Consider the following 18,496-nt stretch of genomic DNA (forward strand, 5'->3'; position numbering starts at 1 on the left):
GATGAACTTACAGCCCAGCTGTGTCTGTGTAGACCTTGACTGGATTTTTGGTTTTGTCAATCAACATATTCCAGCATCCCACTGGTTTAATTGCCCCTAAACATCATTTCAGTTATGGCGAGCCACATCTCACAGGCATTAAGTACATGCTTAAATAGAAAATAAAATGGAGAAGTTGTCAGAGGCACGTGCAGGTATATGGGTATTTGCCAAATGGAATCTAGCAAGAGAAGCATTACAAATAGGAGGATTCTCCGTCTTACGTGCAAATATCATTCTTAAAAAAATTCTCAACCAGTGTCATCTGTTTTCTTCTGCTTCAACTCCTTACAAATTAAAAAAATTCTACGATTAAACTGAGGCATCAAAATCGAAAGTTAAATTAACAAAATAAAATGTTTCCTAAAGGGAAATGTCTGTTCAAAGGACTTTTTCAATGTTTTGCCATCTTGCCTGAATATGTCTTTTGTATCAGGTAACAAGGCAGTTAAAAGCCTCAGAACAGACGCGCTCTGTAATAAAAATTAATTAAAATTCGACATACTCCTCCCCTTCGAAGTCGACTAGAACAAACTCAAACAACTCGGAGCACGACATGTTTAACTAAAGACCTAAACATTTTTTGTCATCAACACGGCCTGATGTGGAACTGCGGGCAGGCGTGGCAGGGGCCGGCCGGCAGGCCAGCAGCGGCGTGCCGCTTCACGCCGGGGCCCGCGGCTCCTGGCCCCGCGCTGACTCCCGGGGCTGTGACCGCAGTCCCTCAGCACTACTCGGGAACACTGTGGCGTCCAAGGCGGCTACTCAACATTTACATCTCGCCGTGCTGTAAAAACACCGAGCGCGATGAAGCCTCAGGTAGTGCCAACTGCTCGCAGGCATAGTTTTCGAAAGCCCTCGCCTCGTTTCTCTCAGCCATTCGCCCTCTGCCTGTAAACGCGCTCTGCGGCCTCACGCTTTTGCCCTTTGAGGACGCTACTTACCGCCTTAACGCTGGCCGGCACCGAGGCGTTACCGCCCGGCCGCCACCCCGCCGCGCCTCTGGGCGGGCCAAGCCCTCACTCGGCGGAGCTGCGCGCCGGCCGCCGCCGCGCCCGAGGCCCGCCGGGCTCCCCCGCCCGCCGCCGACGGCTGCAGTGGCTCCTCCGGGAGCGCAGGCGGCGGTGGCGGCCGGGCGGCCCCGCAGCGCGGTCGCGGGCGCCGCCGCCGCCGCCGCCTCCTCCTCCTCCCCTCAAGATGAACTCGCGGCTGCGGCACTGGAGGGAAGCGGCCACGCTGCTGCTGGCGGCGGGCACGCCGGCGCGGCCGCCGCGCTCCCCGCTCGGCCCCTTTGACTACGAGCTGCTGCTGCTGCAGCGGAGCTCCCGCAGCGGCTTCATGCCCAGCGCCCACGTCTTCCCGGGGGGCCTGGTGGAGGCGGCGGATTTCTCCGCTGAGTGGCTCGGGCTGCTGCCCGCCTCGCCGCAGTGCGGGCTGGGCCTCGTCAGGCCGCCGCCCCTCGGCAGCAGCCGGGCCCCGCTCTTCGCCACCGACCGGAGGCGGCTGGGCTCGCCGCTGCCGGGGGAAGTCGCCTTCCGCATCTGCGCCATCAGGGAAACTTTCGAGGAGGCGGGAATCCTGCTGCTGGCGCCGGGGCGCGGGCCGGCGGCGGAGGGCGCCCCGGCCCCCCCGCTGCCAGCGGAGCGCCTGCCCCCCGCCGCGGAGCTGAGCGAGTGGCGGCGCCGGGTGCAGGAGGACCCGGCCCGCTTCCTGCACCTCTGCCGGCACCTGGGCTGCGTCCCCAACATTTGGGCGCTGCAGGAGTGGAGCAACTGGCTGAGCCCCGTCGGCAGGGCTGGTCGCGGCGGCCGGCGCTACGACACGGCTTTCTACCTCTGCTGCCTGGAGGAGCGGCCGCCCCACACCTCGCAGGACGACCAAGAGGTGACGGCCTTCCTGGTAAGAAAGGCCACCGCGTGGGCGCCCAGAGGTCTCTAGCCGACCGGTGACGCTCCCTTAAGGTGTGAGAAAAGGGAAGGGAGGCTGCATCTTCGTGGTAATCCTCTCCCGTGTACCCCTCGCCTTCCGGTCAGTGGCCGTGCCGCCCCCGTAACCAAACGTGCAGCTGTAACTGCTGGCACAAGAGGGTGTTTCGTGACGGTCCCGCCACATGAAGTTTTCTGGCTGTCGTGGTTTAACCCCAGCCGGCAACTAAGCACCGCACGGCTGCTTGCTCACGCTCTCCGCGGTGGGATGGGGGAGAGGATCGCGGGGGGGGAAGTAAAACCCGTGGGCTGAGATAAAGACAGTTTAATAGGACAAAGGAAGAGAAAATAATAATAAAAAAAGAATATACAAGTGATGCGCAATGCAATTGCTCCCCACCCGCTGACCGATGCCCAGCCAGTCCCCGAGCAGCGATCGCTGCCCCCCGGCCAACTCCCCCCAGTTTCTATACTGGGCATGACGCCATATGGTATGGAATAGCCCTATGGCCAGGTTGGGTCAGCTGGCCTGGCTGTGCCCCCTCCCAGCTTCTTGTGCACCTGGCAGAGCAGAGGAAGCTGAAAAGTCCTTGAGTGGTGTCAGCACTGCTTAGCAACAACTGAAACATCAGTGTGTTGTCAGCATTATTCTCATCCTAAATCCAAACCACAGCACTGTGCCAGTTACCAGGAAGAAAATGATCCCAGCTGAAACCAGGGCAATGGCATAGGAGGTGTCTCACATCAGATCATTTTCACCTCGAATTACTGTATCTTTCAAAGGCGGATGGATGACAAGTAATCACTTTATACATTCATTCGTGCAGTATCAATGGAGTATTGCCATTACACTCTGAACATTCAGCATGCTTGGAGAGATCCATGTGCTATGTACAGTGTTCCAGGACTGCAAGAGCTGCTAGTAATTTCTCTTTTGTAGTTACTTGGAATATTAAGTAACATACAAACTTGATGCAATAGTGTATTATTAGAACCATTTTTTGAGCTACATTGATTTTTTTACTTTTCTTTTTTTAGTTGGAGGGCGTAAAAGTAAAAAACATGAAAAAAACTTCTTAAGACAGCTCAGGGTCAGGTACATTAGGGTCTTCAAGTTATTCTAGAATTCTGAAAAGTTTGAAAGCAAATTAGATGAGAAACGAGACAGTTCTTTAAATGTTTACCTAACAATTTTGGTATTACAGATGTTTCTATATTTGTTTTTTGAACAGACCTTGCTACAGAAAATTAAAAGTACCCAAGATCTTATCTTCAAAAGAGTTCATGTTTGTTGCAAGCTTGTTAATAACGGCATAAATCTACTGCAAATGCTTATGCACACATTTATATTTCAAATTCACCATGTGAGATGAAAGGAAGATTAGTAACAGTTTAAACATGCAGAACAATGCAGCGTTTAAGCATGAATAGCTGGGTGTTCAGGCTCTGCAAACAATGTGTACACGAAGCATGTTTAAAGGTACTTTTAATTCCTGAAGCATCAGGAGGAACCTCTGAGTTCACATCAAGTTTAAGGTTTTCTGCTGGTTTCAGTGGACTTTTAGTCAGGCCCCTAAAACAAGTCTCAATTTTAGTTTCCAAACTTGCCATGCCTACATGTAAAATAAAAACTATTTATTTTTATAGGATAAAGTAATTTTAATAGATTGCTTTCATTAGTTTTTTTCAATTTTTTAAAATTTATTTTTGTTGTTGTTATTTTGGTATAGTTTATACATGGGTTTTATTGTTTTCAGAAAATTTGGACTGTTTCAAGCTCTTATTCTGTAAAGGCCTCCTTACTAACGGCTTTTAAAGTTACTGATACTTTCTATCTGCTGATGAAACTGTTCTTTCAAGGCTTGTTTTCATCTTACAGTGGTCATCACCTCCAGAAGCTATTGAACGCTTTAAATCTCAAGAAATATGGTTTGCTCCACCTCAGTTCTATGAATTGTGTAGGCTGTGCAACTTCTCTTCACTCCGTGAGTTACACAAGTTCAGCTCTGATCGAGCTCTAGAGGGATGTGAACGTTGGATGCCTGTGATGTTAACTGCTTCAGATGGCTACATTCAGCTATTGCCAGGTAAGAAAACAGATTAAGGTTTTTTTAAATATTAAAAAACTTGGGAATTAATACATACTCAAGCCACATAACATAAATCCGTCCATAACTGTAAGGACAATATTCTTTTAAGTCAAGTTACTGCATGCTTTTTCTACTGTTTGGCTTCCTTCTTTGATACAGTTGATAATGGCTACTGTCAGAGCCAAGCTACTGAATCAGACAGACAGCATAGTTATTTCTGTACTTACTCACAATCTCATTGTCTCATATGGTTGCCATTAATATGTTTATTTACAAAGAAATTCTAGCATTTCAACTTCTTTCAATCCAAAGGATGTATTAGAACTCCTCCTACTTAGTCCTTTTCAGAGGGAACTCTCATTTACTTCAGTTACTGTTTGTCTTTGTAAGGGCAAGTAGATCAAGCATAGCTGCAGTATCAGTCTTCACAACTGTAGTGATAGGGCAGTGGTCTAAAAAGATACACTAATTTATTTTCCTCCTGCCCTTTCTACTTAAGTCTTGTTTCATAATCATGTACATTTTTGCCTTCTCCTTAAGAAAAGATGCACCTACTATTTATTATTTTCTGCTTCTTTAGATTGTTTTTCATTATGCTTTCTCCCATCTTTTTTTTTTTTGTCACTATTGACCTCTAGAATTTCTGTATTTGTGGTATATTAGCACTCTTGCACAAGAGTAACATGCATTTATATGGCAAAACACTTTTCTTCAGCAAAACAGAACAACAGTTTCTATTCTTAGTCCTACTGTAACCTACCTTTATACACTTGGAAAAATATTTGTCTTGTTCTCCATTTATTACGTAAGCTCATGTCTGACCAGGCTGTGATTATAGCGTATTAGTATTATCAAGAACACTGGAATATTCAAACCAACACCTCGAATGCGCACTGCAGTGTCACTGACATATACTTCAGAAATTTATGTCTGTATCTTTAAATCTGAAGATGTTTAGAGGCAATTTACTTTTGTATTGTAAAATACATTCCACTCAGTTTCATGTCCTAATAAATATTAAAAATTTGCTAGCGCCACTCAGTCAAAAGGCTGATAAATAAGGTAGGCAATGTATAACTAAAAAGCCTTTTTTCTGCCCCCAGGAGATGAGTTATACCCAGAAGATCCAGATTATACAGGAGAAAAGAAAATAACCATGTCAACAGATAAGAAGGTTGAAGATCTCATGAAAGAGGGTAGTGTATTTCACAGGATAGTAATAAAAAACATCAACAATCTTGCTGTCTATGTTAATATTCAAGCAAAATATAAACATAGGAATCCATTGATGATAAACTCTGGTTCTTCAGATTACAAAAGCAGATTATAATAACTGTTTGGTTTAAAGCTAGAATATTTTTTTAATTACAGACATGTTCACTGTGTTTTTGGTCCTTTCTAACCATTGCCAAATAGTTAAGAAAATATTCCTTTGTGCTGCCAAAGCATTTTGCATATGTGTGTGGTTTGAGATTTATGTGTACCTAATTTTTTGAGTCTTTGAAACAGCACAGATGTGTCAGTCATGATGTTTAGAGGCTACTGAAAATTTATCATAACCATCAACTTAATTATTGATTACCTTACATGCAATTTGATGGTAATTATACTGAGCCATTACCGCCTTATTCTACTTACACACTAATTGCAGAATATGCTGCAATACTGGTCTGTTGGGTCACACAGGTCCTTTTCTCACTGAAAATTTAAGTACATATTATGTTCAGAAGAAGTATGTTTTGAGTTGAAGAATTCTTTTACTATGCTTCCCAAAGTTGTCCATTAGACAACTGTAATGTGTGTCTAGGAATGAATGAAATCTCCCATTCCATATCTGCTGACATCTCCCAGTCTATTCTCTCTTTCATTTCTGGAAAAAAAACAGTGTATATATGTATATATAGATGTATTAGCTCAAATTCACTTTTTAAAAAAATTATTATAAAGTTAGCACTTATATTTGATATACCTAAATTCTTTCTACTAATGGTAATCTATCCAAAACTTTACAATTTTCAAAGGTAGAGATAATTTAGACAAACTAAGTTGTCTTATCAGATTGAGTCCATTCTCAACATCCTTTTTATTCATGATAATGTTTATCTTCAAGTTGTTAGCACTTTAAAACATAGAAAAAGAAATTATTTAGCTTCAAAAAGATACCAACAACTTCAGGGAATAATGTACTACCTTGGAAACACCCACTTCCATATTTCAACATCCCACATTCTGCTTCTCAACTACTTTGCTAAATATATGTGAGATTTAAGAACTTCAGAGGAAGGATTGCTGCTTGCTTTTTTGTTTTGGATTTTTGTTTGTTCAGTTTTGTCTTTTTTGTGCAATAAGAGGAATAAATGGAGCAGTGCTGTAAGTTCTTTATCTGGAAAGAGAATGAATGATGACTTGAGATTAGCCGGTAAAGTTGTTCGAAAATCTTTGTTTCAGCTTTTGTTCTGTATTTCAATTAAAACCTTCCACAACATTTTCATTAAATTGAATTCCTTTGTAGCATTCATTTGGATTGGAAAAAATGTGTGTCTTTCTCTTCTCTCTGAACATGCTCAGACTGTTCGTGGTTTTGCAGAACCTGTTGAAATTTGTATACCTCTGCTAAACATGGATCATGTGAAGCAGTATATTTTTTATACTGCATGTTATGCAGTATATTATCTCCTTCAGAATATTCTGGCTAACTCTTCTGAACATGAACACAACAGGATAATTAAAATGGAGAGTAGAGAAAGCAAAGAAAGTACCCTGTATGGCTGTCTTACATGATTTTTAGCTTTGAGATTAACACTGACACTGTAGTACTAGGAAGACAAGAGGGAAAGGCATGCTTATGATCATATTTGTGCTGTCTATTGTAACAGATATCTTGGCTTCAAAATGATTACGTTATTTATTAACAATAGGCAAAATAAGTCATCTGAGTAATGGCTAGGCTGTTTTACAAGTTACAATGAGAACATACACAAATTTAACAAGACACAGCGTTGATAAAGATGTGCTATTGGTTGGGCTCTCTCTTTCACTTTCTGTGTAGAACCAAGATTCCTTATTTTGAGCTGGTAGACAGTAATGCAGCAAATTAAGGTTATTCTCTCAGCCCAGGAAAGGGGGACGGAGAAACACTTGCAAAATTATTTCTGTTTTATTGTTGTGTAGCAACAATGGTAAACTATTCTGTTCCTGCAGACAGAGGCTTAAAAAAAATACCCTATCTGCGATAATTGGTAATAGAACCATAGAATGGTTTGGGTTGGAAGGGACCCTTTAAAGATCATCTAACCCAAGACCCCCTGACATGGGCAGCGACATCTTTCACTAGACCAGGTTGCTCAAAGCCCCATCCAACCTGACCTTGAACACTTCCAGTGATGGGACATCCACAACTTCTCCAGGCAACCTGTTCTGGTGTCTCACCACCCTCACTGTAAAAAATTTCTTCCATATATCCAATCTAAATCTACTCTCTTTCAGTTTAAAACCATTACCCCTTGTGCAGTCACTACCCGCCCTGGTAAACAGTCTCTCTCCAGCTTTCCTATAGGCCCCCCTTTAAGTACTGAAAGGCAACAATAAGGTTTCCCCAAAGCCTTCTCTTCTTCAGGCCAAACAGCCCCAACTCTCAGCCTGTCTTCACATGAGTGGTGCTGTAGCCCTCTGATCATTTTCATGGCCCGCCTCTGGATCCACTCAAGCAGGTCCCTGTCTGTCTTATTGTACAGGGGACTCCAGAGCTGCATGTGGGTTGTCACTAGATCTCCCATCCCATTTATCAAAGGGCTGAGGGTGTATACATTTTTTAAGTCCTCCTTTTCTGACCAACGTACCTGCAGGAGCCCTTAGTATTCTTCTTCACATCCCTTGCCAAATTCAGCTCCAGCTGTGCCTTAGCTCTCCTGATCGCACTCCTATACACCCAGAATACAGGGATGCTGCCCCTGTATTCTTCCCTATGGATACATATTCCTGTTTCCAGTGCCTATGCATTTCTTTCTTGCCCTTCAGTTTGACCAGAAGGGCCTTACTCAGCTATGCTGGTCTCCTGCGTTCCTTGCCCGACTTCTTACACATGGGAATCAAGAGCTTTTGTATTTAGGAAAAACATCCTTAAAGAGCTGCCAGCTCTGTTCCGCTCCTTTATTACTAAGGACATTTTCCCAGGGGCTCCCATCCACTAGTTCCTCAAACAACTGAAAGTTCACTCTCCTAAAATTCAGGGTCTTCACTTTACACTTCATCTGGCCCATATCCCTCAAGATCATGAATTCAAATATACAAAACAATATATATAAGAAAATTAAAAAAATGAAGAAATTATGTAATCTGCAACTGCTTTTATTTTGCAATATAGTCTTTCATAGTTGCTGGAGAGCTTCCCTGATGATTTATTGTTCTGTACCTTATGGTTGTTCTAACAGCTTCCTTTTGTGGTAGAAAGTAGCTATCAAGAGAAAATATTTTTAGGAAAGAGGTTATTCAGCAACCTAGGTACAGGTTAGATTCTTACAGCAGTTTTTACACACCTGCGTTTTGCTGAACATTATGCCTTTAATTCTAATATAAGTTTTGCTGTGTGTCAAAAACAGTTACTTCAATACTAAATCCATATCTTAAGTGAACTGTCTGCCTCTCCATCTTTGATTGTCCTCAACTTTTTTTTGTTCCCCACTAACAAAAGCAAAATGGTCCAGTAGGGGGAGCTTGAAGGCCAAAGGACAAAAAAAGTTACACAAAACCCCCAAAAGTAACAAAAATATACTGTTTTACATAGAAAGGGATGACAACCGTTAAATGCAAGCATAAATGGCTTTTAAGTTAAAAATATTGATGATTAAAGCTCTAGTTTCAGAATGTTGAGCAACTCCCAAGTATGGGCTTCTGCCCGTAAGAGGTGGGCTTTATTTCCCAGCTGCATGTTTTATCCCCTTCTCTTGGGTTGGCACCTTGTCTGTGCAGCCTTCTACAAAACCAAATCAGGCCTGAAACACTTTATGGTTGGTTTGGTTTTGTTTTTTTTTTTTTTTAAAAGCCTGACTGGAAAGGGTAGTGTACAACAGAGTGAATTTAAAAAAAAAAAAAAAGGTAGGTGCTTTATCGCAGAGCTTGAGATGTGAGAGTGAACATTTTCTTTAAGCCTTAAATGCTATGGGACATTTACAACAGCTGTTTTCTGTTGTGGGTATGTATATATCTAACTATCATAGCAGAACTCCAATAGGGAAGTGCCAGGTGTTCTTTCTCCCCATCTGTGTAATTTTACACACCTTTCGAGAATATGCTCTGCATGACAGAATCATAGAATCCTTTGGGTTGGAAGGGACCTTTAGAGGTCACCTAGCCCAAGCCCCCCTGCAGTGAGCAGGGACAGCTTTAACCACATCAGGTTGCTCAGAGCCCCATCCAACCTGACCAGGAATGTTGCCAGGGATGGGGCATCTGCCACCTCTCTGGGCAACATGTTCCAGTGCCTCACCACCCTCATTGTAAAAAATTTCTTCCTTATATCTAGACTAAATCTATTCTTCTTTAGTTTAAATCCATTACTCCTTGTCCTGTCACAACAGGCCTTGCTAAAAAGATTGTCCCCATCTTTCCTGTAGGCCCCCTTTAAGCACTGAAAGGCCGCACTAAGGTCTCCTCGCAGCCCTCTCCTCTCCAGGCTGAACAACCCCAACTCCCTCAGCCTGGCTCGTAGGAGAGGGGCTCCAGCCCTCCGATCATTTTTGTGGCCCTAGTTTGCAGCCTTCAGACTTTGCAGCCTCTGGGAAAGACACGTGCTGCAGCAGCCCTGCCCGTTACCGCCTCAGGGTGCGGGATGCAACCCTGCCCCGGGAAGACGCTGCCCTCCAGCTGCCCCTCCGCCCTCTCGTCCGGCCCCTTCCCTGCCCAGCCTGAGGCGCCGCCGCCAATGCTGCACGGCGACTCTTGGCCTCCGCGCCCGGGGCGGGAACAGCAGGAAGACAAGACTCTCACTTGCCACGACACTACGCTTAAAGAGCGGAGAATGCGCCACCACCGCACTCCGGCCTCGCCTCCCCTCGCCCCGCCGACAGCCTCGCCTCGGCGCCGCGCGTGCGCAGCAAAGGCGCGGCGGAGCCCCGCGTGCGCGCGCCGCCCCAGGGCGGTGTGCGGCCCGCCCGCGCGTGCGCCGCTGTGGAGGCGGGAAGGCGGGAAGGAAGGCGGGGCAGCGGGCTGCTTCTGGAGGCTTCGGAGGAGCGCGGCAGGGGGTTTGTGTGGGGCTGCGTTTGGGCGCTTACGGCCGCGGTGGCGTTGGCGACTAAGGTTCGGGGGTTTATTTTTATGGGGAAGAGCGTGAAACTAAAGCAGAATATGAAGGAAACGGGGAAGGGAATAAAGCCAAAACATAGTTCCGCAGCAGTCTTTCACCTTTTACCGTGCTCTAATTCCTTTGTCCTGTGCCTCTTAGGTGTGGACTTCTTAGATGGAGTAAGACTGGCTGGGGGGGACAGGCTGGGATGGCGAGTTGTGTGGTTTTTCTAGGAGTGTTTGTATCAGACTTGTGTGGCTGGAGAGGCACCCTTTTACTTTTCCGGTTACATTTTTCTTAAGGTAGCAGTTTGGGGTGAGGGGCGTAGTGACCTCTTGAATCTTTACAAGGTAAATATCCTTAGCGTTGAGTATAGGATTTGAGCAAACATTTGTGTTCTTTAGTTCTTAATAACAAAATAGGTATGTTGTTATTAGGAACGTATTACGAGAGCTAGCCTTTTACAGGTGCGTGCTTTATCCTTGATACTTCGGTAGGTCATTTATTGGTTTTGTACCTCTCAAACTGAGAGATTAGCCAATGTTCTGAATTTCCTCTCCCCAAACATTTTATTAGGCACCTACTTCCACCAAAACATTTCATGAGGCATCTACTTCCAGTGTGAATTCCAGTGCGAAGCTAGACACTGCAGTGATGATGTTGTGATGTAGTGGTTTGTGCCAAAATTAAATGCAAATTACTTCAGTCTGTAGGTACTTTATTATTCCATTGTAATTCCTAGGAATGATACGTACCATTGCAGATGAATGTAATGTGACATACCGGTAAAAATCTCTGTTATGTTGCAATTGTTTGCTAAGGTTAGGACTCTTCTTTTGTGTTAGGCTTTTCTTTTTTTTTTTTTTTTTTAAATGATGTAAACATTTCCCCTTGATGTTTCTGTCTGTTTGGTCATGTAGATAAATTGTAGTAGCCCTTGTCTTCAATCAGCCTATTTCTGTTGGCCTTTGAATGTAAGATAAGCAGCTATATACTGTAAGTAGGTTGAGGATAACAGGTGTGTTTTGGTGCACTAAAAATTGATGTGGTCGTATGTAAATAAACATGGATGGCAAATCTTAATTCGGCTTTCATATAGTGCCTTATTAAGAAGGCTGGTTTGAACCCTTTGATATGTGTAAATCAGTTGCTTAGACTAATACTCCTGAGACAAGTAGCAAAAATCTATAGGTTTGCTTTAGGTCTTTAGATATGCTTCGAAACAAATGATGACTTTAAAAATGGTTAATCAAATGTTTGTTGTTCTTTTACAGTAGTGTTGAGGAAGACTCTAGCTGCGAAACATGGAAGTCTTGGTATTAGAGGTATTCTGGTGTTTTTTAAAGTCTAAAGGATTGCTCTTTGTTTATTTCAGTGCAACTCTCTGGAAGTCAGATTTACAAATAAGATGATGCCTCTGTATTTCCATTCAGCAGCACTTTCTTACATGTGTGGGGTCATATATGGATTATTTACATTTTGTCATATCTTTCAGGTGTTTATATTTGTTTTGTCTCAAAGGAGGTCAGTAGGGATGCAGCTAAAATCTAAGATGGAAGATGTGCCACATAATCTTATATAGAGTGTAGTATAGTACTAGATTCTACTGAATTCTGCAAGAGATCATGGAAAAATAGTTTCCCAGAATACAGCAAGGACATGACCCGAGGGATACTCTGTACAATATGATGTCATGCTCAGCGATAAAAGCTGCAGGGAAGGAGGAGGAAAGGGGGGCATCTGTGTGGTTATCAAATTTGTCTTCCCAAATCAGCGTTATGCGTGATGAAGCCCTGTTTTCCTGGAAATGGCCAAACATCTGCCTGCCAATGTGAAACAATGAATGCATTCTTTATTTTGCTTTGCTTGCATGCGCAGGTTTTGCTTTACCTATTCAGCTGGTTTTGTATCAACCCATGAGTTTTCTCACTTTTGCCCTCCCAATTCTGTCAGTCATCCCACTGCACGGGGGTGAGGGAGCCACTGTGTAGTGTTCAGCTGCGTACTGGGATTAACCCATAACAACTGGGGACCCAGATCAGCTGAAAGACTGCGATATAAAGGTTCACAAAGGCTGAGCAGAAAGCCATGACCACATTTTAAAGAAACTGACTGTCCTGTAGACCGTTTGAGCATGAAGAAAAGCCCATTGGTGTGTGCTTTGGGTTTTTTATACATACTTCTTGAGGACAATACAGAAGTAAAAAGCTTTATGTCTTTGCACTTTACCCACTGTTTGGTTTAACCAACTTTTTAGATAATGCTACTAGCTTTTAGACTGCGCATGCCATTAATTGCAGCACTGAAGAAACTTGCAAGCTGAGAAGTCATTTAATGAACTAGTGGTCTGAAGTTGAAAGATGTTTTGCTTGTCAACATTCTGTATGCTAAGTATCAGTCACCATAATTTTTAAGGTGCCTTACTAAAGATTTTAAGTTTTATTTTTACATTTGCTGCTCAGATGTTCTTAACACCCTACCATTTTGGCAGGCGCTAATAGTATTTGTTATTGTTATCTACCCCTTGCCCCAGATTGAAGATCCAGGTTGCTTTTGGGTTACTATGAAAGGATGTGGGCCTTACATAGTTGATGAAATAGAATATAAAAACCTGAATGCTGAAATGAATCAGTTCTATGACAAATCTTATAAAGATGCGGATGAAGTAAAACCAGTAACGGTAGAAGAAGGCCAGGTAAAATCATTGCTGTATTGTGCAGATAGAGAGAAATAATCTGTTACTTGTATTGGTTTGGGGGTGAAGTATCAAAGATAAGCATTAATCTTTTTTTAATATTGCTATGCAGAAAAGTAGATAATGGCATCTATATGGGTTATTTTATCTGTAAACTTAATAACTACGTAAGCTGCAATGCTTGCATTTTAAAAAGAAAATTGAGGGCTGTATAATAAATACTATATTCTTGCCTCTAAAAAAACTGAGTGTAATTCGCTCCATTTATAAGAACTGGCTGTCTTGTTCTTTCTTTTTCAGATTTGTGTGGTTTTCAGTGAGGAACTCAAATGCTGGTGTAGAGCGGTTATTAAGTCAATCATGTACTGTACAGATGATTATCAAGCAGAATGTTTTCTTCTGGATTATGCCAAATACATTTTTGTTAAATCAAAGGAGTAAGTGTTTGGGGTTTTTGATGGTGTCACTGAAATGTATTTGTTAGTTAATGCATACAGATACTATTATTTATTTAGATGGCTAGTGACAAGGCTTTGGTTTAATTGAGATGTGGGTTTGGTCTGCTAGCCATATCATAGGCCCTTGCAAGTGTGGATGCAAACCAGTCTTTGTTTTGTGAATTTTTAAAGACGCTTTTCATTGTAGTTTTTGTTTTTTTAAAGATTTGAAATAGAAATAATGTCAGTTTGTTATGACTGAATTGTATGATTGCCAGTTAACATTATTTATATATACTTTCCTCCATTATTAAGTGATTATACATTAAAAAATTATAACCAGCGAAGGTCATTCACAAGGCATATATGGAAGCAGGGTTTCACTTGTGGAACCAGCGTTTAACATCTAGATACAAATGTGTGGGGTTCTTCCTACTGCAGTTTACTAGCTTGTTTACTTTAGTAAGAGTTGATGGTCTGTTTTGCCTTGGTGCAAAAAAGGTGAGTTTTCACAGGTTCTGGGTTTTTAATAAAACCCGTATGAACCCTGCTGTTTCTAAAATCGTGAAAAATATGTTCTAAAAAATAACTGTTCCAGCTCTTGACTAGATTTAAAGTTCATTTCTCTAGTGCAATAATACACAAATTGCGTACAAGAAGCTTTACGAAATTTTTTTTTAATATTCCACAATTTTAAAAAGCTTATTTAAAATATTTATAACAAAATCTTAAGTTAAATAGTGGTTTTAAATTGAATGTTGCTGTATTGGAAAACAACTTGACAGTGCCCTGAGTTTAAAATATGTTCAATTAGAAGTGTGTGATTCACTGCTTTTTCATTGTAAAGTAAAAAAATTGAACAAAAGTGATAAATATGGATCTTAAAAGCTTGCTACATATGGTGTCTTGCTGGTTATTAAAAGTCTCCAACCAAACCAAGTATAAAGGATAAAATTAACACTCTAGTTATGTTTTATAAAGAATAAATTCTCTCCTGGTAGCACCTCTCTTGAAGAGAAAGATAAAATGCTGGTTCCAGGGTGTTTCACAGTGGGAGCCAAACTTCTGGAAGAACTGTATTGTTGGATACAGGGTAATAGAAGGGTGTGTATGAGGCCAGTGACTTCTGGAGCATAAAGCCTGCTCTGTAATATTAGGTTATTTTCTGCTTTGTTTTTAAGCATTCGAGTTGCACTGGAAGCATTTATGCAGATCCCATACAGAGCAAAAAAGTGTAGACTGTATCGCACAAAGCCAGTGACATTGCGTATCGACTTCTGTGAAGATACTGCAAAAATTGTGTAAGTAGAGTTTTAAATGTATTCTATTCATTCTTAAGTGTGAAGTTTTATTGCAGGAATTTTTTTAGAAGAGATCATGTTTCCGTAAAAACATAGGAAATCAGATTTGGAAAACCGTTTCTATTTCAGAGGAGCAGTTCTTAAACAGAACTGCTTCCTTAATGGTTCAGGTTTTATTATTCAACTGTCTGAATCTTTTGATACTTATTTAAAAACTTTCAGGAGTTTAGACAAGTTTCTGGCAGTTCTTGCCTTTTGTCTATCATCCCAGAGCTGTGTTTCTTGATTCCTAGCACATGAACTTCTTTACTAATCTATCCTTATGTGCTGTTTCTTACAGATGCTCATCTTACTCGTGATACTTTTTTTTTTTTTTTTTTTTGGTGGTAGTTGCATGCTGCTTAGCTGAGCTGAAGTTCTATAGCTGTTCATAGGTAGCTTTGTTTTTCCCCATTCTGTCTTCTTTTTCTTGACATATTTTGGATTCCTGTTGCTCTTTCCTTATATTCACGTCAGTTTTTTCTCAGTGCAGTTTTGAAGGACTTGAATAAGGTTTTCATGGGCATCTGGTGGTAAAGAAAAATGCTTTTGCATCCTTGAGTTCCAGGATGCTTTTGTCAAAGATCCTGCCAACTTGGGAGGGACCTCATTAGGTCACTGGGGAATGTGGTTCCACAGCTATAGAAAGCTACTTTGGTTTGTGTCATTAAAGGATACTCAAAACTACAGGTGGTCAAGCAGGTGGTTTTTTCAGGTTTGGGGGTTTGGGGTTTTTTTTGATACTCTTGTTCGGAAGACAAAATTAGTATTTGACTTCCAACATTCTGACAGAACAAATATTAGCCTAGTTTGGATAGGAATAGTGTACATCTTGAGTGGGCCAGCGTTGCAAATTATCAAAAAAAAGTAGTAGATTGTCATATTTTGTTTATGGTGCTCTTCATTTGATTCTTTTTTTATTTTATACTTAAAGTTGCAGAAGATGGTAAAGAGTGAACTTGATTTTCTGCTACAGACCTTTCAGTCTTCAGCACTACAGTGTTTAAGTGCTTTTTCAAAATTGCTCAATATCTATTAAATTAATATGTTCCACAAGTGGATTCTTGCTTTATTTTTGCTTATTCTGTTCCATTTCTAACGATTGGATGTAAGCCATCATACCTTGACAAGCAATGTCCAGTAATTTTTGATCAGTTCCCTTTATTGATGAGCTGAAACAATATTATCAAGACTGAAGTTACATTCTAAGTAGTAAGATTCTGCTAATGTGTCTAGTTGGTGCACTTCTTAAGATTTGGCATGACTTGAAATAATTTCTTTATGTTATCCAAAGTTTTTTCCAAAATTACCATTTTAATTTTTGATCATGTGGGATAACTGGTTGTGTTTATTTTCCTAGACCAGCCAAAAGATGGGATAGTGCTGCTACTCAGTATTTTCAAAACCTTCTCAAAGGTAAATAAACCATCCTGCCAAAATCTTAATTGGAACTTCTATTTTGGGAAAAATAAACTTAGAGAAATGTAGTACTTGTGTTTACATATTTGATTATATTTAAGAATGTTGTATATTAAAAATAAAGAGAAAGGAGCTACATAAGGTTTTTTGTATGGACTAAGGCAAAAATATTTGTGGAGCTGCATCTTGAGTACTGTGGGCTTCCATGCTGCATAAATTTTGGTAGTTGACTAGATGGTATCTGGCTCTTGGACAGGCTGAATAAGGTAGCATTCATGTAACATTTGTTTTGAACAGTGGAGCCTTTCTGTGTATTTAGCTTAAATCTTTGAATCAACATCACAGCTGTATTTTTGTAGTTTTGATGGCAAGATACGGCTTGGAAGTTTACCCTTTCAGTTGTTTTTCTGACAAGGATGTAAGCACCAGCTCAGAAGAATATCTTTATTATAGTTGTTAACAAATAGATTGAGCTCCAAGTAGTTATTTAGTAAGCTAGAACTGCTTTTTCTCCAATCTGTTCTTGTCCTTTCCCATGTTTGGTGTTTCAGTAGGTCATCCAGTCTTTTTCGTATCAAGCCTTCTGTTTTGGTATGAGACAGCTTTTGGTCTTACTAGAAAAGCGGCTCTTTACTGAGATTAGAAAATCTTCTTGCTTACATGCTTCTACCTGAAAAACTACCTACCTGCTTACTCACAAGTATAACAAACTCTACATAAAAGGTATTTGGGGAGGAGAGGATGAGTTTATGAAAGCAATAAAGGGTCTTTAGGTTGATAATTTCACACACTAACTGGGATATAGTACTTCTCACGATTCCCGCCTGCCCCCCACCCCCATCTGCATGTCACTGTGCAAAGTAAAGGTTAGTAGGGAGCAATAACAACATTGAATGTAATTTCATAGATATTCCTAGGCTATACCATAAGTAGTAATACATACTTTTAAATTGCTAGCACATCATTAGTGTATGCAGAAAAAGTGCTTCAGGATTTACTGATGGACTTCTATCAGCTATGTTTGCTTGAGTGAAGAGCTTAACCAAGCTATACAAATGTGCAAATATAACTTCAAGAAAAGTAAATGTCAGGTTTGGAAAGTATGCATTTCTACTACAGGTTGTCAGAGTCCAAAAGATAAACTAACACTTTTAGCGTAAAACTAAGACTAGTTTGTGTGGAGAGGTTATTAATCTGTTTTGGCTCTCAATCTTCCTTCAGAGACTAAGGACAACTTCATTTTTGTAACTTGAAATAAGTTTTTATTGCCGTGTTACTTTCTTGTTTCATTTAAAAGTTACTACATTTGTACTAGCTTCTCTAAAGAAATAGGTTACACATCTAATTGTGATTTCTGTTCTTGTTTATCTTGGAAAGAACAAGTGAAAAATACTGATAATTTTATAAGGGTTTAATCTTTTTACTTGTTCTTGTGTTTATTACTACATTTAGCAACTACCCAAATGAAAGCCAAGTTATGTGCTGTAGAAGATAACACATTTGACGTTTTTCTTTACGTGACAATAAAAGATGAAAAGGTAAGATACTTTTATATCTACAAACCTATTCATGCACTTTGCTGTGCGAGTTACAACTTTGCGATTAGTTCAAGACTGAAAAGCATTACTTGAAAGTGAGTTTTGTAATTTCTGTCAGATACAGTAGAAGCTAAATCATTAACTTCTTAGAGGGTTTGTTTTATATTTCTGTTGCTTGTAAACTTCTGAAGAAATTCCAAGAGGTAGAAATCCCATTTTTCTTTGTGAACCTCTTTTTGGAAGGTATTGACAAGCAAGTGAAGTCCAGCAAGTACTTCAAATGGACAAATAAATAGAAGTTCACACTTGCTTTTGCATAAGATTGAGTCCTCAAACCTTTTTGGGGGCGGGGGGACACCAAACCAAAAAGCCTAGTTCCTCTTACCAAAATGTGTAACTTATACTAAATCTTCACTGTAGCTACTGTCAGACTTACGCAGCTGTATGGTAGATACAAGTGAATTTATTTGAATTCTGCTTCTACTTGGAGTGCTTTATCAAGGCTTTTAACACTGGGGCTGTGGTCTTTGCCATAGACAATAGCTTCGAAGGTACATATTAATTTGAATATTTTCTCTCAGTTTAGAGTCCCAGTTGGCAATAGTGTCACTGATCTCTGAGCCAATGGAGTTTAAGAAGTTTTAGGTTTGATACTACTTTTTTCTGCCAGATTTGGATGCACACTGAATCAAAAAGAAATAAACCAGCTTGACTTACTAACAGGGTTTTTTTT

General features: G+C 41.0%; 2 protein-coding genes across 2 annotated transcripts in view; both read left to right on the top strand.

Annotated features, from left to right (window-relative positions):
- Window positions 1–1,236: 1,236 nt before the first annotated feature.
- On the top strand, window positions 1,237–6,545 carry NUDT19 (nudix hydrolase 19). The gene is made up of 3 exons (XM_075715039.1): window positions 1,237–1,938; window positions 3,844–4,051; window positions 5,158–6,545. Exons 1-3 carry the CDS (start codon window positions 1,237–1,239, stop codon window positions 5,382–5,384), a joined length of 1,137 nt encoding a protein of 378 aa, XP_075571154.1. The 3' UTR covers window positions 5,385–6,545.
- Window positions 6,546–11,638: 5,093 nt separating this feature from the next.
- The window catches only part of TDRD12 (tudor domain containing 12), a 37,095-nt gene continuing 30,237 nt past the window's right edge, over window positions 11,639–18,496 (top strand). Inside the window, exons 1-6 of the mRNA XM_075715037.1 lie at window positions 11,639–11,659; window positions 12,868–13,029; window positions 13,330–13,466; window positions 14,648–14,767; window positions 16,167–16,222; window positions 17,678–17,763. Of these exons, the coding sequence (XP_075571152.1) occupies window positions 11,639–11,659; window positions 12,868–13,029; window positions 13,330–13,466; window positions 14,648–14,767; window positions 16,167–16,222; window positions 17,678–17,763 (582 nt within the window). The remainder of the gene's footprint in view (window positions 11,660–12,867; window positions 13,030–13,329; window positions 13,467–14,647; window positions 14,768–16,166; window positions 16,223–17,677; window positions 17,764–18,496) is intronic.

This window comes from Pelecanus crispus, chromosome 8 (genome assembly GCF_030463565.1).
Source record: "Pelecanus crispus isolate bPelCri1 chromosome 8, bPelCri1.pri, whole genome shotgun sequence".
Taxonomy (NCBI): Eukaryota; Metazoa; Chordata; class Aves; order Pelecaniformes; family Pelecanidae; genus Pelecanus; species Pelecanus crispus.

Excerpts from the sequence above, each read along its gene's own strand:
- NUDT19 (XM_075715039.1), top strand. The coding sequence starts at position 1,237 with ATGAACTCGCGGCTGCGGCACTGGAGGGAAGCGGCCACGCTGCTGCTG. Across the intron at positions 1,939-3,843 it reads AAGAGGTGACGGCCTTCCTG|TGGTCATCACCTCCAGAAGC; the intron begins GTAAGAAAGGCC and ends TTCATCTTACAG. Across the intron at positions 4,052-5,157 it reads CTACATTCAGCTATTGCCAG|GAGATGAGTTATACCCAGAA; the intron begins GTAAGAAAACAG and ends TTCTGCCCCCAG.